The sequence below is a fragment of the Sesamum indicum genome, linkage group LG8, assembly GCF_026168435.1.
Source record: "Sesamum indicum cultivar Baizhima isolate 11 linkage group LG8, ASM2616843v1, whole genome shotgun sequence".
NCBI lineage: Eukaryota > Viridiplantae > Streptophyta > Magnoliopsida > Lamiales > Pedaliaceae > Sesamum > Sesamum indicum.
Window position 1 is genome coordinate 9,089,453 of NC_142664.1, and position 25,788 is coordinate 9,115,240.

The following is a 25,788-nucleotide window of genomic DNA, read 5'->3' on the forward strand; positions in this document are numbered from 1 at the left end:
TTAATCCTTCGTAACCTCATAACTAATTGCCCGTATAATAAAAGTTTTGTTATTAGTTAAAATAATGATAAGTTTTATAACCTATATATTGAATATGATAACTAATAAAAAATCTATAAACAATTAATATCACCAACATTTAAATAAGGTAAATAAAAAAAATAAAAAATAAACATTGAACTAGAAGTAACTTAGAAAATAAACAAAAAATATATATATATATTTTTCAAAAAATTAAGATAGGAAACTTAAATGATTGAGTTAAGTTAGAAGTTGAAGCAATATGTGTCTCATTTAATGTTTTCACTAATAAAAAGCATATTAAAAAATAAACGTTATAAAATTACCAATAAAAAAATTATCAATCAAAAGCGCATCACATAATTTAAGTATTGTGACCAATGGATTGAACTTCGTTGGCTTCTTGTCAATAGGCTGTGCACAAAACGAAATGAATGGTTAGAAATGAACACAAATAAATGAAAAATCAACTTAGTCCTGTTTCTTTCTTAAGGTTGGAGTACGAATGAAAAAGAGCTATAATAGGATGAATGAAAGGGAGCTATAATAGAATATTCTAACTGTGTAAAATAAATCAATGTTCTCACCGTGTAAAGTGAATCCGTGTTGATCGGCGCTGGAAGATTACCCTCCTCAGTTCAGCAACTGTTTTCATTCTCAGCCATGTCTTATTATGTTCCTATAAGGCTGTCATCAGAAAGTGGTAAAATCAGCAACTGTTTTCATTCCCTGTCAAGTCTTATTATGTGGCTACGAGGCCTTATCAAAAAGTGGTACAATCGAGGAACTTCAAGCTAAGTACAAGCACGGAAGAGCATAGTGTATACCACAAGAGGCATCTATTTTTAGACGTCATTCCAACTATGAGAAACAAGGCAAGTCACTTTTTCAGACTCTGCCTTCACTCCAATACTGACTTATCACTGTTTGGAAGAGACTTCCAAGTAGGAATCCACCTTCATCCCTTGAACTCTGGAAGGAGCCACCTAAGACTGCCCCGAAACACAGCCAATGAACTTTCAATTGAAAGAAACAACACAATCAATGCTAGATAAATTTTAACATCTACATAATCATCTTCTGTTGATAAAGAGGAACATTAACAGTTTCATCATTTTACTGTAATCTCATACAATATCTCTTTCTGCATAGAAGTTGAGTAGTTAAGCTTAACTACACCTCAGTGTTTGGGATGAAAACAATATTGGTAAGCCAACTCCCAGATTAACAAAAAAGATTTACTAACCTCAATTTTGGATGGACTGCAAACCAAAAGCTCATACTCAGAATCATTTCCATCCTTTCCACCAGAAACTTCAGAAATGTCATCCATGCTCCCAAAGTCTATAGAATCACAAAGAAAATTAATGCATGCTTTGTCAGCAACATAAATGCGTAATAGATACCCAAATGACAAGATCTTTTCTAGAGCTGCAGAGGTCAAATTCTCTAGGTCACGGAGTGTATCCACGAGCTTCAACTCAAAAATTCATGGCAAAAGAAAATTCCCCACCAAGTAAAAGCCAATAAATCTAAAATTGCTAGTTGGCATGCTTAAACGTAAGCTACCAAACATAGAAACCACAAACTCACTAATGAAGATTTTGCCAACATTTTCATCCCCCTATTCCCTTGTGTTGTTCTCCCTTCAATGTACCAGGGCTTAGGCCATACTTCTCCAAAAGATTGACTCCCTACAAAACCAGAACAAGTAGGATTAAAAATATTTTCACAAGGAAATTCGACTTTAATGATGTCTTGGTTAATGTTATTATAGCAGACAATGTACAAAGACTCAGTTTCTACCAGCAACCGTTCTCGCTAAACTAGGAAAAGCAAATAAAAACAAAGTACTTTAATAGTATAACAAAAGAATAAATGAAAAGGGTAAGCAATTGGTGCCCTCTGGTTCAACATGTTTTAACTAACAGTACTACCTTATATTGTCCTCAAGCAAAAGTCTCAACCTTAGGAATGTCTTGCCACTGCTGCAGTGATCACATGGATCATAGGGGATGCTATAGTCTCAGCACTCATAGAAAGTAGAACATGGACATCGCCAGCAGCAACAGCGTGATAACTCACTTTCTTTGGCTCAGTGCTGAATCAGATGAAGAATCAGATTCATTTTGACCCAGCACACATACTTTGGCACATATATTGAATCTGATCCGCACATATTTGCATATCATTGGCAGATCAGAAGGACCTTGTTTCTTTCTTACCAGACCTGCCAATGATCATATCAAAGTACAAACCATAAGTCACTGCCATATTTTCAACATAAATAGATTAAAAAAAAAAAGAGCACTACAGGTTCTCATGCACTACATCCAACAGTGAATGTTGTTGCACCAGAAAATCACCATCAGCAAACTAGGCATACATAATACTACTATTCTGCAAAAACAGTCCTGGGGTGAACAACTTTGTCAATGATAGTCCTTTCATATTCGGCTTTCCAGACTTAGATGCGTTCTCTGAATGTAATAGCGGATTTTACATCTTAGACTTTTCCATTTCCTTCTCAGCTTTAATGACCTCCTGTAAACCAAATCCAGTAGAGTTAATTTTTGCAGTAGGATCACCTATGGCCTCTAGATGTTGGCATTTTCCAAGTCATGCTTTTTATTTCAATCATTTTGTAACTTAATTGTCCAACACTTCGAGAAACTTCCGTTTTGTCTTACCACTGCTACTGTGATCACATGGGCAACAAGGGAAGCTACAGTCTCAACAGTCAGAGATAGTGGAACATGGGCTTGGCCTGCAGCAATTGCATGATACCTTTGACTTTCTTTGGCTCAGATAAAGAATCATATCGGGTCTTGACCCAACACACATGCTTTGCCACAGAGATCGAATCTGAACCATGTATATTACATGTTTCTTTCTTACCAGACTTGCAAATGATCGCATGAAAGTTCAAATCACAAGTCGTAGCCATATTTTCAACATAAATGGATTTAACAATAAGAACACTAGAATTCTCATACACTACATTCAAAATTGAATGTTGTACCATAAAATCACACGTAAGCAAACTAGGCGTACCTAATACTAATATTCTGCAAATAGAATGTATAATTAGACTTTCTTGCCATTTCCATTTCTAACTATTTTCATATTGTATGCAAAACATGAGTCATTTAATTATTCACACCACAAACTTTGGAGCTCTGAAGTCTCTTGGGATGGTAAATGGTCGCATAGCCAAAACATCATTTTCAACATATGGACGCATATGGACATACATCAGGCTTAGAATATGACAAGTAGAAGAGTAGTTCATGCTCGTTACATGAGTAAACCTGATCCTTACGCTATTGTTTTAGCACTACTGCATTTGCCCACGCAAATTTTCATTGAAATATAAACTTTGAATTAGTAGCCAATATGTTACGAGAAAAGTAATGCCTATAAAATGATAAATTTTCAATAGACCATGAAAAAGAAGGAGAAAATACCTGAACCAAGGTTTCTGTTGGGAGACTTTGGATGTATGATGTGATTGTAGTCATCATCACCAGCACCCCAGTTCTTAAATGTGATGCAACTGGCTAACAATAGATAATGAGCAGCTGCTTCAATAGCAACACAAGCAAAACAAAAGATCCCACAAGTGACACATGAAAATATTTCTTGCTCATGTTCACAAGCTCTCTTTGTTTCAGAATCTACCAACTATGCATAAGGATCCATAGAAGGAACTAACTGCAGATCAGTGAAACTTCATCACAAGCAACACAACATGAAAATTTGAACTCATGATCAGGACTGAACATTCGATTTCTATCCTCGTACATTTATATTTCATTTTCATCTCATTGATTTATTAATATGAAATAAAAAAAATAACTTACATATTGTAAGCATGTAAATGTATATGAAATTAATATCTTTACTAATTATATTAAAAATATTAGTTAGCATATTCTGAACTAAAACCATACACTATAATTAAACAAATTTTTAAATAAAATGAAACTGAAAAGAGAAGATATGAGCAATAAAAGAAAAGAAGTGTAAAGTAGTATTTGATACCTAAAGTCTTCTCTTGATCCCATTGGTGAAATAATTATTAAGAACAAAAATAAAGAGGCAAAAGACGACACACAATATTAATTTTAAGGCATGCTACCTCTGAACTTCACACAAAAATCCACTCACCACCAATAACACAAGAGTTAAATTTCACTGCTATAACTTACAATGTGATGCGTAAAAAACTGTAACCTACCTTACACTCCCACTCCCACTCCCATCCTCCAGGAAAATGGGGTAACTTAACATCATTAAAGTATGCAATAAATTCTTTCTTAATCACTCGAAATAAGCATGCATAAGAGTTTTAAAATATATCTTCTCATATTCCCCCACACCGGAACCATGACTATCCTCAAGCATATCTCAATCCAAATACACGAATTATCCAAGTAGCAATTCTCAAATTTTCTTTCATGTCATTCAAGTATATCCCCTATACTAATATATTGACACAAGCACTTGCAGCACAACATTCAACACACAAGTATCCCATTGACTTCATCAAAATAAAATGAAACAAGTCTCAACACTCTTACAAGGGTATCACTCTAATCACTCATAAAGTGTTTAAGAATTTGGGTTCCACTGAAATCAATACATAGAATGTCATTACCATCGGCTTGCTTGTGAATCAAATATCCTCCACCAACAAAATGAAAATTAATACATGAATCAAAGGGTCTTTTCATGGGTTGTAATGGAGTTTAGGACAGGGTGTGGCAAAAGATAGGCTAAATTGTGGCTTATGAACTTAAAAGAGTGATAGGAGTGATGCCGACCTAGTTGCTTATCCTTCCAACCTCACTGCCGTTTAACTCGATTCAAATGATTTGAACCTCTAACACCTCCAATTTTTCCTTTTGCTGTTTCTGTTTCTCTCTTTTTTTTTCTGAATCTTTTCTTCTTTCCTTTCTTTTTTTTTCTTTTTCTTCTCTTTATTCTTTCTGTTTCATCATTTGCTTTTCATTCCTCGTCCAATTTCTTTGTTTCTCTTTTTCTTCTCAATCTTTTTTCTTTCCTTTCCTTTTTTCTTCTTTTTCCTTTTCTCTTTATTCTTTCTGTTTCATCATTTGTTTTTCATTTTCTCGTCCCATTTTTTTTCTTTTCTTTTCTTCGGGACTAGCAGTGCATCGCTTGTATGAAACCTCATTTCATTCACTCATTTTCATGTCAATTTACAAACAACGAAGCCAACACTACCCTCTTGAATGGGTTCAAAATCAATTCAGGACATAATCAAGAAGGGGATGATTAAGCTTATAACGTGGTTTAACCAACAAAGGAAAAGCCAAGGCTCAAATGAGTTTTGCTATGGGTGAATTCAAGGTAGGCTCTTTTGAGGTCAATGGGGTATTCCTAAGTGCCCCTATCACTTTCATGCAACAATCTTACAAGAATGTGAACTCAAAATGTATTACACAAGCAAGTTCTAGAATGGACACACTAAGTTTGATGCCCTCAATCAAAAGAAATGTAGGAGCACTATTTAGATGAAAGTGCTTTGGCCCAAAATCTCACATAGGCTTCTGTGCTGATTATTGAACATTGCTTATTTGATACGGTCAATGGAACACACTTCACACAATTTTATTTTTTTTAATATGCCACTAGTGCTAGTTTCTCCTACTTATCTCGATTTATACAAAAAATTCCTATTAATCTAAGGGATAAGACAAGACAACAATCAGAAAATTCAAGTGCTACGACAGGATAATTCGCATATTTTTCTAAAGACACTAACTTCCTTCACAAGTTTACGTGATCATTAAAAATTGCCAACCCCCAAAGAATAATTTTCAGTCTCCACACATCCACATTCCAACAAATTAATTCCCTGACTAATCTACGACTATTGTCACAAACAATATTGGGCTCCAATCTCTTGTTAAAGGTTGTCACGCTAATTTGAGAGATATCTCAATGATGTAGCCTAAATTTCAGAGGTAAAGGTGGTTAAAACTCAAGCACGTGACCAGCCGATATATTTGTATCTCATTGCTCTCAAAATTGATTCTTTGCTCTAAAGATATGTATAATGATTATCATTTCATGTGCATTTTCACATGTCTCTATATTACTTACTGTCTAGGGGTTATTAATGTTCCAACTATTTTACAAATCCCTGAAAATAAGGTACGACATGGTTGATCATAACTAACAGCAGCAATCAAGAAAAGCAAGTTTTTTGCATAAACACGGCCTCTATGAAATACCTTATTTCCAAACATAGCTGTAAACCTCTCATCTTTTAGAACTTCACTCGTGAGACCTTTGTTTTTCTTTGATGTTTTCTGAACATCTGCATCATCACCTCCCTTATTCTCATTCTGCTCTTCCTCCTCCTCAAGAAGTCGGGCTGCCAGAGCCCGATTAACTTTCAGCAGCTTCCTCTTAATCTGCAAGATGAAAGATAAATAAAATCGAACTCTCAACATTTGATAGGAAGAATGATGTGAGTTCCAATATTTAAGGAGTCATAAGGCAGTTGAAATTACATAAATATATACATATATGTATATACACAAAATCTGTACTACGTCATAAACTTTATTCAAGTTAAAGTGCAGCGTACAATGGAGAGAGTGCTTATAGTAAGTTTATCGATTTTGATCAATAAATAAATCATCTAGCATTACCATCTTGTTCTTCTCAAGGTAATCAATCCTACCAAAGTACTTATCAGAAAAAAATTAGCAGTAACAGTAAACCAATCAACCAACAATTCCCCCCTCAAGTTCCATGTAACAGTCAATTTCTTTTCCTTTTTTCTTGCCCTTTCCTCTCTACTGCTCTGGCTTTTCAAACCCTAAATAAAAGAAATAAGAAAATGGAGGAGTGGAAACATGTGGGTATGGATGGGGTTTGATGGTAGGAGGCGAACAATAGTTTTTACGGTTTTTACGAGTGGGGTTTTCTTTCTTGGATTTTTGTGGCTCATCCACCTCCAGCCCGCTTCTCCTCGGTGTGTTGATTGATGAAAGAAACACATCTTCGCTTCCATCAACCGGAGTAATAAACCCTCCGCCACTGGTACTGAACCCTAACCCCTCTGTTGGTTTTTTCTCTCTGTTTTTGAGGGGTTTTTAGAAAAACCTTCTTTTGCCATTTATCCTTCACTTCGAAAAATCTGCAGATATGACATGATATTAAAGACTTGATTAGGTAAATGTGCATTCTGAACTTGTTTTTATGTGATGATTTCTGCATGCACAAAGAACGAAATTTTTTTCTTGCTGTCCAAATGAAAACATGTGTCTCACCTAGGAGCTTGTACTTTCTTCTTGGATTTGGCCTTTATGTTTTCATGGTCATCTTCTCACAAATCACTCGCTGATGATGCATCAGCAGGACCAATAGCCTTTTCATCCTCTTCTTCAACAACTTCAAAATGCTCCTCCAGCAAAGATGCCTTTTCTTGTTGTTGATGGCATTGGGTGCAAAGCTAGGTGTTTGTTTGAGAATTCATCAATCTTAAAGTCATGCAAGTGGTGTCAAGAAATGATACATAATTTGGTTGTTGTTTGGACGTAAACAAATTCCAATACATAGGTTGTCAGGACGATTCCAACAGTGACGCCATCATCATTAATGAATCTTTCTACACTCATTTATCAAACAAAATCCACCCAATACATTCGTGTACTATTCAAAAGGTTGTCACGCTAATTTGAGAGATATCCCAATGATGAAGCCTAAATTTCGGAGGATAAAGGTGGTTAATACTCAAGCCCGTGACCAGCCGAGATATCTGTATCTCATTGCTGTCAAAATTGATTTTTTTGCGCTAAAGATATATATAATGATTATCATTTCTTGTGCATTTTGACATGTCTCTATATTACTTACAGTCCGGAGGTTATTAAAGTTCCAACTATTTCACAAATCCCTGGGAACAAGGTACTACATGGTTGATCATAACTAACAGCAACAATCAAGAAAAGCAAGTTTTTTGGATAAACAGAACCTCTATGAAATACCTTGTTTTCAAACATAGCTGTAAACCTCTCATCCTTGAGAACATCACTCGTGAGACCTTTCTTTTTCTTTGATGTTTTCTGAACATCTGCATCATCACCTCCTTAAATCTTATTCAGCTCTTCCTCCTCCTCAAGAAATCGGGCTGCCAGAGCCCGATTAACTTTCGGCAGCTTCCTCTTAATTTGTAAGATGAAAGATAAAAGAAATTGAATTCTGAACACTTGATAGGAAGAATGATATGAGTTCCAATATTAATTATGAGTCATAAGGCAGTTGAATTTACATAAATATATACATATATGTATATAAACAAAATCTTTACTACGTCATAAACTTTATTCAAGTTAAAGTGCAGACAACAGAGAGAGTGCTTATAGTAAGTTTATTGATTTTGATAAATAACTAAATCTTCTAGCATTACCATCTTGTTCTTCTCAAGGTAATCAATCCTACCAAAGTAATTATCAGAAAAAAAATTAGCAGTAACTGTAAACCAAGCACCCAACAATTCCCCCCTCAACTTCCCTGTAACAGTCAATTTCTTTTCCTTTTTTGATGCCCTTTCCTCTCTACTGCTTTGGCTTTTCAAACCCTAAATAAAAGAAATAAAAATTTTGAGAAGTGGAAACATGTGGGTATTGATGGGGTTTGATGGTGGGAGGCGAACAGTAGTTTTGAGGGTTTTTACCAGTGGGGTTTACTTTCTTGGATTTTTGTGTCGCATCCACCTCCAACACCGCTTCTCCTGGTTGTGCTGATTGATGAAAGAAACACATCTTCGCTTCCATCAACCGGAGTAATAAACCCTCCGCCAGTGGTATTAAACCCCAACCCCTCTGTTGGTTTTTCATCTCTGTTTTTGAGGGGTTTTTAGAATATCCTTCTTTTGCCATTTATCCTTCACTTCGAAAAATCTGCAGATAGGACAAGATACTGAAGACTTGATTACGTAAATGTGCATTCTGAACTTGTTTTTATGTGATGACTTCTGCATGCACAAAGAACGAAATTTTGCTCCTGCTGTCCGAATGAAAACATGTGTCTCACTTAGGAGCTTGTACTTTTTTCTTTGATTTGGCCTTTGTGTTTTCATGCTCATCGTCTCACAATTCACTCGCTGATGATGCATCAGAACCATCAATAGCCTTTTCATCCTCATCTTCAACAGCTTCAAAATGCTCCTCCAGCATAGATGCCTTTTTTTGTTGTTGATGTCATTGGGTGCAAAGCCATGTATTCGTTTGAGAATTCATCAACCTCAAACTCCTGCAAGCGGTGTCAAGAAACGACGTAATTTGGCTGCTGTTTGGACATAAACAAATTCCAATACATATGTTGTCAGTACGAGTCAAACAGTGATGCCATCATCATTAATTAATCTTTCTACACTAATCATCAAACAAAATCCACCCAATACATTCGTGTACTATTCAAAATGTTGTCACGCTATTCTGAGAGATATCCCAATGATGTAGCCTAAATTTCAGAGGATAAAGGTGGTTAATACTCAAGCCATGACCAGCCGATATATCTGTATCTCATTGCTCTAAAAATTGATTCTTTGCACTATAATGATTATAATTTCTTGTGCATTTTCACATGTCTCTATATTAATTACTATATAGGGGTTATTAAAGTTCCCACTATTTCACAAATCCCTGGGAACAAGGTATTACATGGTTGATTATAACTAACAGCAGCAATGAAGAAAAGCAAGTTTTTTGCATAAACAGAACCTCTATGAAATACCTTATTTTCAAACATAGTTGTAAACCTCATATCTTTGAGAACTTCACTCGTGAGACCTTTCTTATCCTTTGATGTTTTCTGAACATCTGCATCATCACTTCCCTAAATCTCATTCAACTCTTCATCCTCCTCAAGAAGTCGGGCTGCAAGAGACCGATTAACTTTCGGCAGCTTCCTCTTAATTTGTAAGATGAAAGATAAAAGAAATTGAATTCTGAACACTTGATAGGAAGAATGATATGACTTCCAATATTAAATATGAGTCATAAGGCAGTTGAATTTACATAAATATATACATATATGTATATAAACAAAATCTTTACTACGTCATAAACTTTATTCAAGTTAAAGTGCAGACAACAGAGAGAGTGCTTATAGTAAGTTTATTGATTTTGATAAATAACTAAATCTTCTAGCATTACCATCTTGTTCTTCTCAAGGTAATCAATCCTATCAAAGTAATTATCAGAAAAAAATTAGCAGTAACTGTAAACCAAGCACCCAACAATTCCCCCCTCAACCTCCCTGTAACAGTCAATTTCTTTTCCTTTTTTCATGCCCTTTCCTCTCTACTGCTTTGGCTTTTCAAACCCTAAATAATAGAAATAAAAATTTTGAGAAGTGGAAACATGTGGGTATTGATGGGGTTTGATGGTGGGAGGCGAACAGTAGTTCTGAGAATTTTTACCAGTGGGGTTTACTTTCTTGGATTTTTGTGTCACATCCACCTCCAACACCGCTTCTGCTGGTTGTGCTGATTGATGAAAGAAACATATCTTCGCTTCCATCAACCGGAGTAATAAACCCTCCTCCAGTGGTATTAAACCCCAACCCCTCTGTTGGTTTTTCCTCTCTGTTTTTGAGGGGTTTTTAGAATATCCTTCTTTTGCCATTTATCCTTCACTTCGAAAAATCTGCAGATAGGACAAGATACTGAAGACTTGATTACGTAAATGTGCATTCTGAACTTATTTTTATGTGATGACTTCTGCATGCACAAAGAACGAAATTTTGCTCCTGCTGTCCGAATGAAAACATGTGTCTCACTTAGGAGCTTGTACTTTTTTCTTTGATTTGGCCTTTGTGTTTTCATGCTCATCGTTTCACAATTCACTCGCTGATGATGCATCAGAACCATCAATAGCCTTTTCATCCTCATCTTCAATAGCTTCAAAATGCTCCTCCAGCATAGATGCCTTTTTTTGTTGTTGATGTCATTGGGTGCAAAGCCATGTATTCGTTTGAGAATTCATCAACCTCAAAGTCCTGCAAGCGGTGTCAAGAAACGACGTAATTTGGCTGCTGTTTGGACATAAACAAATTCCAATACATATGTTGTCAGTACGAGTCAAACAGTGATGCCATCATCATTAATGAATCTTTCTACACTAATCATCAAACAAAATCCACCCAATACATTCGTGTACTATTCAAAAGGTTGTCACGCTATTATGAGAGATATCCCAATGATGTAGCCTAAATTTCAGAGGATAAAGGTGGTTAATACTGAAGCCATGACCAGCCGATATATCTGTATCTCATTGCTCTAAAAATTGATTCTTTGCACTATAATGATTATAATTTCTTGTGCATTTTCACATGTCTCTATATTAATTACTGTCCAGGGGTTATTAAAGTTCCCACTATTTCACAAATCCCTGGGAACAAGGTATTACATGGTTGATTATAACTAACAGCAGCAATGAAGAAAAGCAAGTTTTTTGCATAAAGAGAACCTCTATGAAATACCTTATTTTCAAACATAGTTGTAAACCTCATATCTTTGAGAACTTCACTCGTGAGACCTTTCTTATTCTTTGATGTTTTCTGAACATCTGCATCATCACTTCCCTAAATCTCATTCAACTCTTCATCCTCCTCAAGAAGTCGGGCTGCCAGAGACCGATTAACTTTCGGCAGCTTCCTCTTAATTTGTAAGATGAAAGATAAAAGAAATTGAATTCTGAACACTTGATAGGAAGAATGATATGAGTTCCAATATTAAATATGAGTCCTAAGGCAGTTGAATTTACATAAATATATACATATATGTATATAAACAAAATCTTTACTACGTCATAAACTTTATTCAAGTCAAAGTGCAGACAACAGAGAGAGTGCTTATAGTAAGTTTATTGATTTTGATCAATAACTAAATCATCTAGCATTACCAACTTGTTCTTCTCAAGTAATCAATCCTACCAAAGTAATTATCAGAAAAAAATTAGCAGTAACAGTAAACCAAGCACCCACCAATTCCCCCCTCAACTTCCCTGTAACAGTCAATTTCTTTTCCTTTTTTGATGCCCTTTCCTCTCTACTGCTTTGGCTTTTCAAACCCTAGATAAAAGAAATGAAAATTTTGAGAAGTGGAAACATGTGGGTATGGATGGGGTTTGATGGTGGGAGGCGAACAATAGTTTTGAGAGTTTTTACCATTATTTTCTTGAATTTTTGTGTCGCATCCACCTCCAACACCGCTTCTCCTGGGTGTGCTGATTGATGAAAGAAACGCATCTTCGCTTCCATCAACCGGAGTAATAAACCCTCCGCCAGTGGTATTAAACCCCAGCCCCTCTGTTGGTTTTTCATCTCTCTTTTTTAGGGGTTTTTAGAAAATCCTTCTTTTGCCATTTATCCTTCACTTCGAAAAATCTACAGATATGACAAGATACTGAAGACTTGATTACGTAAATGTGCATTCTGAACTTGTTTTTATGTGATGACTTCTGCATGCACAAAGAACGAAATTTTGCTCCTGCTGTCCGAATGAAAACATGTGTCTCACTAAGGAGCTTGTACTTTGTTCTTGGATTTGGCCTTTGAGTTTTCATGCTCATCGTCTCACAATTCACTCGCTGATCATGCATCAGAACCATCAATAGCCTTTTTATCCTCATCTTCAACAGCTTCAAAATGCTCCTCCAGCATAGATGCCTTTTTTTGTTGTTGATGTCATTGGGTGCAAAGTCAGGTATTCATTTGAGAATTCATCAACCTCAAAGTCCTGCAAGCGGTGTCAAGAAACGACGTAATTTGGCTGCTGTTTGGACATAAACAAATTCCAATACATATGTTGTCAGTACGAGTCAAATAGTGATGCCATCATCATTAATTAATCTTTCTACACTAATCATCAAACAAAATCCACCCAATACATTCGTGTACTATTCAAAAGGTTGTCACGCTATTCTGAGAGATATCCCAATGATGTAGCCTAAATTTCAGAGGATAAAGGTGGTTAATACTCAAGCCATGACCAGCCGATATATCTGTATTTCATTGCTCTAAAAATTGATTCTTTGCGCTATAATGATTATAATTTCTTGTGCATTTTCACATGTCTCTATATTAATTACTGTCCAGGGGTTATTAAAGTTCCCACTATTTCACAAATCCCTGGGAACAAGGTATTACATGGTTGATTATAACTAACAGCAGCAATCAAGAAAATCAAGTTTTTTGCATAAACAGAACCTCTATGAAATACCTTATTTTCAAACATAGTTGTAAACCTCATATCTTTGAGAACTTCACTCGTGAGACCTTTCTTATTCTTTGATGTTTTCTGAACATCTGCATCATCACTTCCCTAAATCCCATTCAACTCTTCATCCTCCTCAAGAAGTCGGGCTGCCAGAGACCGATTAACTTTCGGCAGCTTCCTCTTAATTTGTAAGATGAAAGATAAAAGAAATTGAATTCTGAACACTTGATAGGAAGAATGATATGAGTTCCAATATTAAATATGAGTCATAAGGCAGTTGAATTTACATAAATATATACATATATGTATATAAACAAAATCTTTACTACGTCATAAACTTTATTCAAGTTAAAGTGCAGACAACAGAGAGAGTGCTTATAGTAAGTTTATTGATATTGATCAATAACTAAATCATCTAGCATTACCATCTTGTTCTTCTCAAGTAATCAATCCTACCAAAGTAATTATCAGAATAAAATTAGCAGTAACAGTAAACCAAGCACCCAACAATTCCCCCCTCGACTTCCCTGTAACAGTCAATTTCTTTTCCTTTTTTGATGCCCTTTCCTCTCTACTGCTTTGGCTTTTCAAACCCTAAATAAAAGAAATAAAAATTTTGAGAAGTGGAAACCTGTGGGTATGGATGGGGTTTGATGGTGGGAGGCGAACAATAGTTTTGAGGGTTTTTACCAGTGGGGTTTACTTTCTTGAATTTTTGTGTCGCATCCACCTCCAACACCGCTTCTCCTGGGTGTGCTGATTGATGAAAGAAACACATCTTCGCTTCCATCAACCGGAGTAATAAACCCTCCGCCAGTGGTATTAAACCCCAGCCCCTCTGTTGGTTTTTCATCTCTCTTTTTTAGGGGTTTTTGGAAAATCCTTCTTTTGCCATTTATCCTTCACTTCGAAAAATCTACAGATATGACAAGATACTGAAGACTTGATTACGTAAATGTGCATTCTGAACTTGTTTTTCTGTGATGACTTCTGCATGCACAAAGAACGAAATTTTGCTCCTGCTGTCCGAATGAAAACATGTGTCTCACCTAGGAGCTTGTTCTTTGTTCTTGGATTTGGCCTTTGTGTTTTCATGCTCATCGTCTCACAATTCACTCGCTGATGATGCATCAGAACCATCAATAGCCTTTTCATCCTCATCATCAACAGCTTCAAAATGCTCCTCCAGCATAGATGCCTTTTTTTGTTGTTGATGTCATTGGGTGCAAAGCCAGGTATTCGTTTGAGAATTCATCAACCTCAAAGTCCTGCAAGCGGTGTCAAGAAACGACGTAATTTGGCTGTTGTTTGGACATAAACAAATTTCAATACATATGTTGTCAGTACGAGTCAAATAGTGATGCCGTCATCATTAATGAATCTTTCTACACTAATCATCAAACAAAATCCACCCAATACATTCGTGTACTATTCAAAAGGTTTTCACGCTATTCTGAGAGATATCCCAATGATGTAGCCTAAATTTCAGAGGATAAAGGTGGTTAATACTCAAGCCATGACAAGCCGATATATCTGTATCTCATTGCTCTAAAAATTGATTCTTTGCGCTATAATGATTATAATTTCTTGTGCATTTTCACATGTCTCTATATTATTTACTGTCCAGGGGTTATTAAAGTTCCCACTATTTCACAAATCCCTGGGAACAAGGTATTACATGGTTGATTATAACTAACAGCAGCAATCAAGAAAAGCAAGTTTTTTGCAGAAACAGAACCTCTATGAAATACCTTATTTTCAAACATAGTTGTAAACCTCATATCTTTGAGAACTTCACTCGTGAGACCTTTCTTATTCTTTGATGTTTTCTGAACATCTGCATCAACACTTCCCTAAATCCAATTCAACTCTTCATCCTCCTTAAGAAGTCGAGCAGCCAGAGACCGATTAACTTTCGGCAGCTTCCTTTTAATCTGCAAAATGAAAGACAAATGAAATTGAATTCTCAACAGTTGATAGGAAGAATGATATAAGTTTCAATATTAAGTATGAGTCATAAGGCAGTTGAATTTTACATAATTATATACATATATGTATATAAACAAAATCTTTACTACGTCATAAACTTTATTGAAGTTAAAGTGCAGCGTACAACGAAGAGAGTGCTTATAGTAAGTTTATCGATTTTGATCAATAACTACATCATCTAGCATTACCAGCTTGTTCTTCTATAGGTAATCAATCCTACCAAAGTAATTATCAGAAAAACATTAACAGTAACAGTAAACCAAGCATCCAACAATCCCCCCCTCAACTTCCCTGTAACAGTCAATTTCTTTTCCTTTTTTCATGCCCTTTCCTCTCAATTTCTCTGGCTTTTCAAACCCTAAATAAAACAAATAAAAAATTCGAGATGTGGAAACATGTGGTATGGATGGGGTTTGATGGTAGGAGGCGAACAGTAGTTTTGAGGGTTTTACCAGTGGGGTTTACTTTCTTGAATTTTTGTGACGCATCCACCTCCAACGCCGCTTCTCCTGGGTGTGCTGATTGATGAAAGAAACACATCTTCGCTTCCATCAACTAGAGTAATAAACCCTCCGCCAGTGGTACTAAACCCCAACCCCTCTGTTGGTTTTTCCTCTCTGTTTTTGAGGGGTTTTTAGAAAACCCTTATTTTGCCATTTATCCTTCACTTCGAAAAATCTACAGATATGACAAGATATTGAAGACTTGATTAGGTAAATGTGCATACTGAACTTGTTTTTATGTGATGACTTCTGCATGCACAAAGAACGAAATTTTGTTCCTGCTGTCCGAATGAAAACATGTGTCTCACCTAGGAGCTTGTATTTTCTTCTTGGATTTGGCCTTTATGTTTTCATGCTCATCTTCTCACAATTCACTCGCTGATGATGCATCAGAACCACCAATAGCCTTTTCATCCTCTTCTTCCATAGGTTCAAACTGCTCCTCCAACAAAGATGCCTTTTTTTGTTGTTGATGGCATTAGGTGCAAAGCTAGGTATTCGTTTGAGAATTCATCAACCTCAAAGTCCTGCAGGCGGTGTCAATAAACGATACGTAATTTGGCTGTTGTTTGGAGACAAACAAATTTCAATACATATGTTGTCAGTACGAGTCAAACAGTGATGCCATCATCATTAATGAATCTTTCTACACTAATCGTCAAACGAAATCCACCCAACACATTCGTGTACTATTTAAAAGGTTGTGACGCTACTTTGAGAGATATCCCAATGATGTAGCATAAATTTCAAAGGATAAAGGTGGTTAATACTCAAGCCCGTGACCAGCCGATATATCTGTATCTCATTGCTCTCAAAATTGATTCTTTGCACGGAAGATATGTATAATGATTATCTTTTCTTGTGCATTTTCACATGTCTCTATATTACTTACTGTCTAGAGGTTATAAAGTTCCAACTATTTCACAAATCCCTGGGAACAAGGTACTACATGGTTGATCCTAACTAACAGCAGCAATCAAGAAAAGCAAGTTTTTTGCATAAACAGAACGTCTGCGAAATGCTTTATTTTCAAACATAGCTGTAAACCTCTCATCTTTGAGAACTTCACTCGTGAGACTTTTCTTTTCCTTTGATGTTTTCTGAACATCTGCATCATCACCTCCTTAAATCTAATTCAGCTCTTCCTCCTCCTCAAGAAGTCGGGCTGCCAGAGCCTGATTAACTTTCGGCAACTTCCGCTTAATCTGCAAGATGTAAGATAAATGAAATTGAATTCTCAACACTTGATAGGAAGAATGATATGACTTCCAATATTAAAGTATGAGTCATAAGGCAGTTGAAATTACATAAATATATACATATATGTATATACACAAAATCTTTACTACGTCATAAACTTTATTCAAGTTAAAGTGCATCGTACAATAGAGAGAGTGCTTAAAGTAAGTTTATCGATTTTGATCAATAACTAAATCGTCTAGCTTTACCATGTTGTCCTGCTCAAGGTAATCAATCCTACCAAAGTAATTATCAAAAAAAAAATTAGCAGTAAAAGTAAACCAAGCAACCAACAATTTCGCCCTCAAGTTCCTTGTAACAGTCAATTTCTTTTCCTTTTTTCTTGTTATTTCCTCTCTACTGCTTTGGCTTTTCAAACCCTAAATAAAAGAAATAATAAAATCGAGGAGTGGAAACATGTGGGGTATGGATGGGGTTTGATGGTGCGAGGCGAACAGTAGTTATGAGTGTTTTTACTAGTGTGATTTTCTTTCTTGGATTTTTGTGTCGCATCCACCTCCGGAGCCGCTTCTCCTGGGTGTGATGATTGATGAAAGAAACCGATCTTCGCTTCCATCAACCGGAGTAATAAACCCTCCGCCACTGGTACTAAACCCTAACCCCTCCGTTTATTTTTCCTCTCTGTTTTTGAAGGGTTTTTAGAAAACCCTTCTTTTGCCATTTATCCTTCACTTCGAAAAATCTGCAGATATAACATGATGTTGAAGACTTGATTAGGTAAAAGTGCATTATGAACTTATTTTCATGTGATGACTTCTGCATGCACAAGAACGAAATTTTGTTCTTGCTGTCCAAATGAAAACATGTGTCTCACCTACGAGCTTGTACTTTCTTCTTGGATTTCGCCTTTGTGTTTTCATGCTCATCCTCTCACAAATAACTTGCTGATGATGCATCAGAACACCAATAGCCTTTTCATCCTCTTCTTCAACAGCTTCAAAATGCTCCTCCAGCAAAGATGCCTTTTTTTGTTGTTGATGGCATTGGGTGCCAAGCCAGGTATTCGTTTGAGAATTCATCAACCTCAATGTCCTGCAAGCGGTGTCCAGAAACGATATGTAATTTGGCTGCTGTTTGGACATAAACAAATTCCAATACATATGTTGTCAGTACGAGTCCAACAGTGATGCCATCATCATTAATAAATCTTTCTACATTAATCATCAAACAAGATCCACCCAATACATTCGTGTACTATTCAAAAGGTGGTCACGCTAATTTGAGAGATATCCCAATGATGTAGCCTAAATTTCAGAGGATAAAGGTGGTTAATACTCAAGCCCGTGACCAGCCGATATATCTGTATCTCATTGCTCTCAAAATTAATTCTTTGTCCGAAAGATACGTAAAATGATTATCATTTCTTGTGCATTTTCACATGTCTCTATATTACTTACTTCTAAGTGTTATTAAAGTTTCAACTATTTCACAAATCCCTGGGAACAAGGTATTACATGGTTGATCATAACTAACAGCAGCAATCAAGAGAAGCAAGTTTTCTGCATAAATAGAACCTCTATGAAATACCTTATTTTCAAATATAGCTGTAAACCTCTCATCTTTGAGAACTTCACTCGTGAGACCTTTCTTTTTCTTTGATGTTTTCTGAACATCTGCATCATCACCTCCCTTATTCTCATTCAGCTCTTCCTCCTCCTCAAGAAGTCAGGCTGCCAGAGCCCGATTAACTTTCAACAGCTTCCTTTTAATTTGTAAGATGAAAGATAATTGAAATTGAATTCTCAACACTTGATAGGAAAAATGATATGCGTTCCAATTATTCAAGTTAATGTTCAGCGTACAATGGAGAGAGTGGTTATAGTAAGTTTATCGATTTTGATCAATAACTAAATCATCAAGCATTACCATCTTGTTCTTCTCAAGGTAATCAATCCTACCAAAGTAATTATCAGAAAAAAATTAGCAGTAACAGTAAACCAAGCAACCAACCATTCCCCCCTCAAGTTCCGTGTAACGGTCAATTTCTTTTCCTTTTTTCTTGCCCTTTACTCTCCACTGCTCTGGCTTTTCAAACCCTAAATAAAAGAAATAAAAAAATCAAGAAGTGGAAACATGTGGGTATGGATAGGGTTTGATGGTGGGAGGCGAACAGTAGTTTTGAGGGTTTTTACCAGTGGGGTTTTCTTTCTTGGATTTTTGTGTCGCATCCACCTCCAACGCCGCTTCTCCTGGGTGTTCTGATTGATAAAAGAAACACATCTTCGCTTCCATCAATCGGTGTAATAAACCCTCCGCCACTGGTACTAAACCCTAACCCCTCTGTTTGTTTTTCCTCTTCGTTTTTTAGGGTTTTAGAAAACCCTTCTTTTGCCATTTATCCTTCACTTCGAAAAATCTGCAGATATGACATGATATTGAAGACTTGATTAGGTAAATGTGCATTCTGAACATGTTTTTCTGTGATGACTTCTGCATGCAGAAAGAACGAAATTTTTTTCTTGCTGTGCAAGTGAAAACATGTGTCTCACCTAGGAGCTTGTACTTTCTTCTTGGATTTGGCCTTTGTGTTTTCATGCTCATCTTCTCACAATTCACTCGCTGATGATGCATCAGAACCACCAATAGCCTTTTCATCCTCTTCTTCAACAGCTTTAAAATGCTCCTCCAGCAAAGATGCCTTTTTTTGTTATTGATGGCATTGGGTACAAAGGCAGGTATTCGTTTGAGAATTCATCAACCTCAAAGTCCTGCAAGCGGTGTCAAGAAACAATACATAATTTGGCTGCTGTTTGGACGTAAACAAATTCCAACACATATGTTGTCAGTACGAGTCCAACAGTGATGCCATCATCATTAATGAATCTTTCTACATTAATCGTCAAGCAAAATCCACCCAATATATTCATGTACTATTGAAAAGGTTATCACGCTAATTTGAGAGATATCCCAATGATGTAGCCTAAATTTCAGAGGAAAAAGGTGGTCAATACTCAAGCCCGTGACCAGCCGATATATCTGTATCTCATTGCTCTCAAAATTGATTCTTTGCGCTATAGATATGTGTAATGATTACCATTTCTTGTGCATTTTCACATGTCTCTATATTACTTACTGTCCAGGGGTTATTAAAGTTCCAACTATTTCACAAATCCCTGGGAAAAAGGTACTACATGGTTGATCATAACTAACAGCAGCAATAAAGAAAAGCAAGTTTTTTGCATAAACAGAACCTCTATGAAATACCTTATTTTCGAACATAGCTGTAAACCTCTCATCTTTGAGAACTTCACTCGTGAGACCTTTCTTTTTCTTTGAAGTTTTCAGAACATCTGCATCATTAGCTCCCTTATTCTCATTCAGCCCTTCCTTCTCCTCAAGAAGTCAGGCTGCCAGAGCCCGATTAACTTTCGGCAGCTTCCTCTTAATCTGCAAGATGAAAGATAAATGAAATTGAATTCTCAACACTTGATAGGAAGAATGATATGAGTCATAAGGCAGTTGAAATTACATAAATATATACATATATGTATATACGCAAAATCTTTACTACGTCATAGACTTTATTCAAGTTAACATGCAGCGTATAATGGAGAGAGTGCTTAAGTAAGTTTATCGATTTTTGATCAATAACTAAACATCTAGCATTTCGAGGTGTATCAAATACCATATTGTTCTTCTCAAGGTAATCAATCCTACCAAAGTAATTATCAGAAGAAAATTAGGTTCAAATAAGATCTCTTCAAATATGGGGGATCGTGGCAGATATGAGAGGAAGAGGTCTCTAGCATATAAAATTGTAAATAAGTAACTATATTTCTCGCTGTATGAATGTTGACAGAGTGAGCAAAATCACTAACCTCAGCTGCACGGATTTTATATGATCGAGACACATAATCCTCCAAATCTAACTCATCTCTTAAATTCATTTTAGGAGTGCAAACGTGCAAACAATACCATTGGGTTGAGACTTCTTTTTATGAGTGAGATGTGAGAACAGTTTAATATAAATGTTGTTTACTTTAAGAACTAGCAAATGTCAAATAGTAAATGATCTTCGAGATTCACCTGAGAGACGAGCCTCTTCTGACATCTATGTGGCAAAGGGAACTCAATATTACGATCAAGTCTTCCCAGACGTAGGAGGGCAGGGTCCAAAGTGTGACCTCGGTTAGTTACCATGATAACCTTCATATTAACTGTCTTGTCAAATTAAAGTCAAAGTACATTATAACTTAGAATGTTAGTTGCCACTCTCTCAGACATGCAGGCAATACTCGACATGTTGGCCTAAAGGTATACACATGACTGAGCGCACAAGCATATGTTTTAACCTGCAATTGTCGTGATACAATAAAAAATGCTTGCCTTGCCTACTGAAAGAAGTCTTCAGCACAGTCAATTTTTCCATCCTTCTTAGGAATGCCACCACCAAATATCTCTTAGCCAAATTGTATATTTCATGTAGCTTTGAGAGGTTATATTTACCCTGTGCTGATATGGTCATCTAACAGGAATAATCCATAAAATAAAAGACAACCATAATAATATAGCATTTAAACATTTTTAGAATAATTTTTGTGAGTTATATTGGTTAAATAATATCATGGTCAGAATCTATCACCTCCCAACCAAAAATAGTAGTCATATAAGGTCTAAATAAAGGCTTTTATACGGGATTTTCAGATAGCCATAAAAAAATACGACAATTTTAGATATAAACCAAAAATAGAAGGAAATGACTGTTGCAATTTTTTTGAAGTTATTGCCTTCCACACAACAAAATAGTATTTTCCGCTATTATAAATATGTAAAACTAAGCTTATCAAACTCCCCAAACATAAACAATTATTGTCCTCAAGCAAAAGTTCAACACTGCAAAAAATATGATCTCAACATTGTGCTAATATGATCTCAACTTATAACCCATGTGCAGATAATCTCAAAACACAAATGCCGCAATACGTTATGCAATCGCTAACTTATCATAATGAGGGTAACAGGCCAATCACATCACAACACTTTGTCTTGCCAAGTAGAGAGTAGAACAATCAAGCTTCCACAAAATCATAGGTTTCTAAATGTCACCATACTCATCGCTTCAACACAATACCCTTTATCTCCTTATTTCTGTCTAAGTTGGGACAACTTTTGTTCTTTCTTTTCTTTGGCCATTTTTTTTCCATTTTTTTTCTTCCCCTTTTGTTGTCATGGCTTTTATTTTCTTTTTTGTTTTTGTTTTTACCCGTGACTTATGTTCTTTAGGCCGCATTTCGGTCTTTTAATGCGAATGACGACACTTGTGGTGAAGGCACCCGGTTACTCAACCAAAAAACGTCCTATTTCGGTCTTTTGATGCGAATGACAATACTTGTGGTGAAGGCACCCGATTACTTAACCAAAAAACGTTTTACCTAAAGTGCTTTGCATACTCATGGCAATAGTCACTGTTTTACGTGAATAACAACATTTGTGATGAAGTTACCCAGTTACTAAGTGACCTAAACCAGCGGAGTAGATGTAGTCTTCCTTTTTCTTGCTATTCTTTCTTCATTTCTTTTTTCGTGGTAAAAGAAATTTCTAAGGGGAAGGGCTTTTGAATTTTTCAAAATGATTCACCGACCCACGTTAAACTTATAAGGATCAATTAGGTGGCGTTTTGGCAAATAAATATGATTTCACAAGAACTCCGAATATTGAGTGGAAGCAAAGACATTCCAACTCTATTTCAAAGCAATTCAAAATGCATGAAATTAGGCTTCAACTACTCCACATTTACTCAGAGCAACAATCATATAACGCAAGTGCAAATTCATGTCTGAATCTTATGCATTGTGACAGGTTTCTAAAAAAGTTCTAATGATGATGCCATCAAATTCTGTTATGTTGACTGGTATGAATGGTTATTGATACAGATCAGTAAAAGGGGAGGAACTGTAATTTTCAAACGAAAAGTGAAGGTTTCTGTCCATATTGCTGTTCAGAACTTAATGATAGAATCTTTACAGACCTGCAGACCACCCTCAGTGAAGATTTTGAAGAAAATTAAGGCTGGTAATGGCTGCAACCCAAGCACTTCCAAGTGCTATCGCTCTAACTTCTTCCCCTTCAAGTCGCATAGACCACTAAATATGCATAAGGAAATCCGGTTAACCTATAGTCAATTAAAGATTGTTTTTTAGCAGAAGGGCAAATGCAAACTTAGAATGCTAACCCATCCATTATGGCACTTGCAACAAGATATTAATCCATACAAGGAAAAGATAAAGAGGGCTAACCTCACTATTATCTGCCCAGCTACTGAAGGGCCAATATATAAGTGTGCTCATATTCTTCTCGCCTTTACATGGATTGGCAAATACACTCCCACTCTCATTTAGAGAAGCCATCGAGAAGCCAAAATAGTCAGTCATTGCAGGAACACGTGGACCACTGCTGGTATCATGGAAATCTATCTGCACTTAAGTTATGTAAACTAAATTGTCAGATGGTAAACGTTGATTATTTTTCTAGCAGTAACGCAAGTTGAGAGTATGAATTTCTTAAGCCTTGATCTGTAGCAATATATGTAATAGATATATGCTTCCAATTCTATGAATATTAAACCTCTTCATAGAAAAAGGTGAAGATAAAGAAACAAAAGGGACAATGAAAGAAAGAAGTTGATATGTCAGGGTCAGAAACCCTGAGCAAGTTGGAAAAATAAATGAATTAAAAAAGATATAAATAATAGCACTTTGGAAATGAACTCCCACAGAAGCAACTGGAGAAAGATCTAGAGATATTGTTTTCTGGAAAAAGCAACTAGAAATGAATAGCAGAGAGAACACCATGCAGATGTCAAGGGGCCACATACAAACGTGCATAGATGACATGTTGCTATTAGCAAACCATAAGTTTTTTATTTGAAAAATATTTCCTAAACTATAAATTGCCATGAAGCAAATTTTATTGTGCTATCTTTTTAGTTGGGTATCTTTGTTGATGGCAAGGCGTGTATTAGGCAATAACTAGGATAGTTAAAAAACTCTATATGAGTCGTAATGGTTACTCTTTTTCTTCAGTACAATAGTTTCTTACAGTTATGAGATAATCTTTATATGAATAGAGAAGTTATGTTCATCACATTATAAAGGGGGTAACTGTAACATTCAAGACATCACCAAAATATGTGAAAGCATTGTGGCAGGTTTCTAAAAGTTCTAATGATGACGCCATCAAATTCTGTTATGTTGACTGGTATGAATGGTTATTGATACAGATCAGTAAAAGGGGAGGAAATGTAATTTTCAAACCAAAAGTGAAGGTTTCTGTCCATATTGGAGTTCAGAACTTAATGATAGAATCTTTACAGACCTGCAGACCACCCTCATTGAAGATACGAAGAAAATTAAGGCTGGTAACCCAAGCACTTCCAAGTGCTATTGCTCTAACTTCTTCCCCTTCAAGTCGCATAGACCACTAAATATGCATAAGGAAATCCGGTTAACCTATAGTCAATTAAAGATTATTTTTTAGCAAAAGGGCAGATGCAAACTTAGAATGCTAACCCATCCATTATGGCACTTGCAAGAAGATATTAATCCATACAAGGAAAAGATGAAGAGGGCTGACCTCACTGTTATCTGCCCAGCTACTGAAGGGCCAATACATAAGTGTGCTCAATATTCTTCTCTCCTTTACATGGATTGGCCAATACACTCCCACTCTCATTTAGAGAAGCCTTTGTGAAGCCAAAATAGTCAGTTATTGCAGGAACACGTGGACCACTGCTGGTATCATGGAAATTTATCTGCATTTAAGTCATGTGAACTAAATTTTGAGACGGTCAACGTAGATTATTTTTCTAGCAGTAATGCAAGTTGAGAGCATGAATTTCTTAAGCCTTGATCTGTAGCAATATAATAAGTTCAATAGACAAACGAATAGTTGGATCAAGGTGCTCAGTGTTCTTAACGTAAAATGTGTTTACCCTGACAGACGTGAGGTTTTTCAATTAGGAAAGTAATTCCTCTTTATGCTTTTATTCTTATAGTCATTACAACTGAATCTGCAAAATACACTGTCTGATGCAGCAAAGTTCAATCATGGTTTTACCACTTTGATTCTTCCAGTTCCATTCCACTCAATAGCAAACAAGTCATATGGTTTTCAGGAAAATTGCAACTACTAAAAATCAGAGGAAAGAAAATAAAGATAACAGGATACCTCTATATGTGAATATCCATCATGTTCCATTGTGGTTATACTTGCAAGCATATTATAGCACAGAAAGTGCCTCTTTCCAGGCTGTGCAGGAGTAGCTCCAGGCTGAAAAGCTTCTTGCATTCTTGGCCCAGCAATTACTGAAAAGCTTCTTGCATTCTTGGTCATAAGAAGCCTTCTTATGAGATCCAGCTTTGGGAAAAGAATCCAGCCCGTCATTACAATCTTCTTCCCAGTCATCGTCATAATTAGAGCGCTTACGTAATCTTTTTCTGCTAGGTGGCTCAAACTCACCATGGCTATCCTCGCGTTCGCAGCCATCCTGCGGGCACTCCACCGTCTCTCTGTCATTGTGGCTACAAAAACCCTAAAGATTGGTCCCCTTCCCTTCACTCCCTCTCGCAGATATGATGGTTTTGAGGGTTTTCTCTGTAAATTTTGGGCAAGGAGACAATCGAAAATGAAGTGGAGAAGCTGAAAATGCGAATAGGAAGAGGAAGAGGAGGTGATTTTGAGGGTTTTCACCGGTGGGAAGGACATCTGTATTTCTTTCTCTTTACTTTGGAGTGGGAGAGGGGGAGTTTTTACCGG

The 25,788-nt window shown here is 36.2% G+C and overlaps 1 protein-coding gene across 1 annotated transcript; it reads right to left on the reverse strand.

Annotated features, from left to right (window-relative positions):
- Positions 1–248: 248 nt before the first annotated feature.
- On the reverse strand, positions 249–25,788 carry LOC105179188 (uncharacterized). Its single transcript, XM_088884317.1, has 29 exons — positions 25,201–25,788; positions 24,607–24,784; positions 24,349–24,482; positions 23,271–23,447; positions 21,061–23,146; positions 20,239–20,421; positions 19,524–19,742; positions 19,167–19,390; positions 18,562–19,070; positions 17,849–18,066; positions 17,491–17,716; positions 16,822–16,979; positions 16,083–16,301; positions 15,724–15,949; positions 15,034–15,216; positions 13,973–14,550; positions 12,232–12,802; positions 11,545–12,135; positions 10,484–11,061; positions 9,796–9,938; positions 8,046–9,312; positions 6,282–6,464; positions 3,489–3,581; positions 1,959–2,251; positions 1,615–1,715; positions 1,268–1,365; positions 849–1,013; positions 609–708; positions 249–435 (listed from the first exon to the last, which is right to left on the reverse strand). The coding sequence occupies exons 21-24, from the start codon at positions 8,058–8,060 to the stop codon at positions 2,243–2,245; spliced, it is 300 nt and encodes a 99-aa protein (XP_088740443.1). The 5' UTR covers positions 8,061–9,312; positions 9,796–9,938; positions 10,484–11,061; positions 11,545–12,135; positions 12,232–12,802; positions 13,973–14,550; positions 15,034–15,216; positions 15,724–15,949; positions 16,083–16,301; positions 16,822–16,979; positions 17,491–17,716; positions 17,849–18,066; positions 18,562–19,070; positions 19,167–19,390; positions 19,524–19,742; positions 20,239–20,421; positions 21,061–23,146; positions 23,271–23,447; positions 24,349–24,482; positions 24,607–24,784; positions 25,201–25,788; the 3' UTR covers positions 249–435; positions 609–708; positions 849–1,013; positions 1,268–1,365; positions 1,615–1,715; positions 1,959–2,242.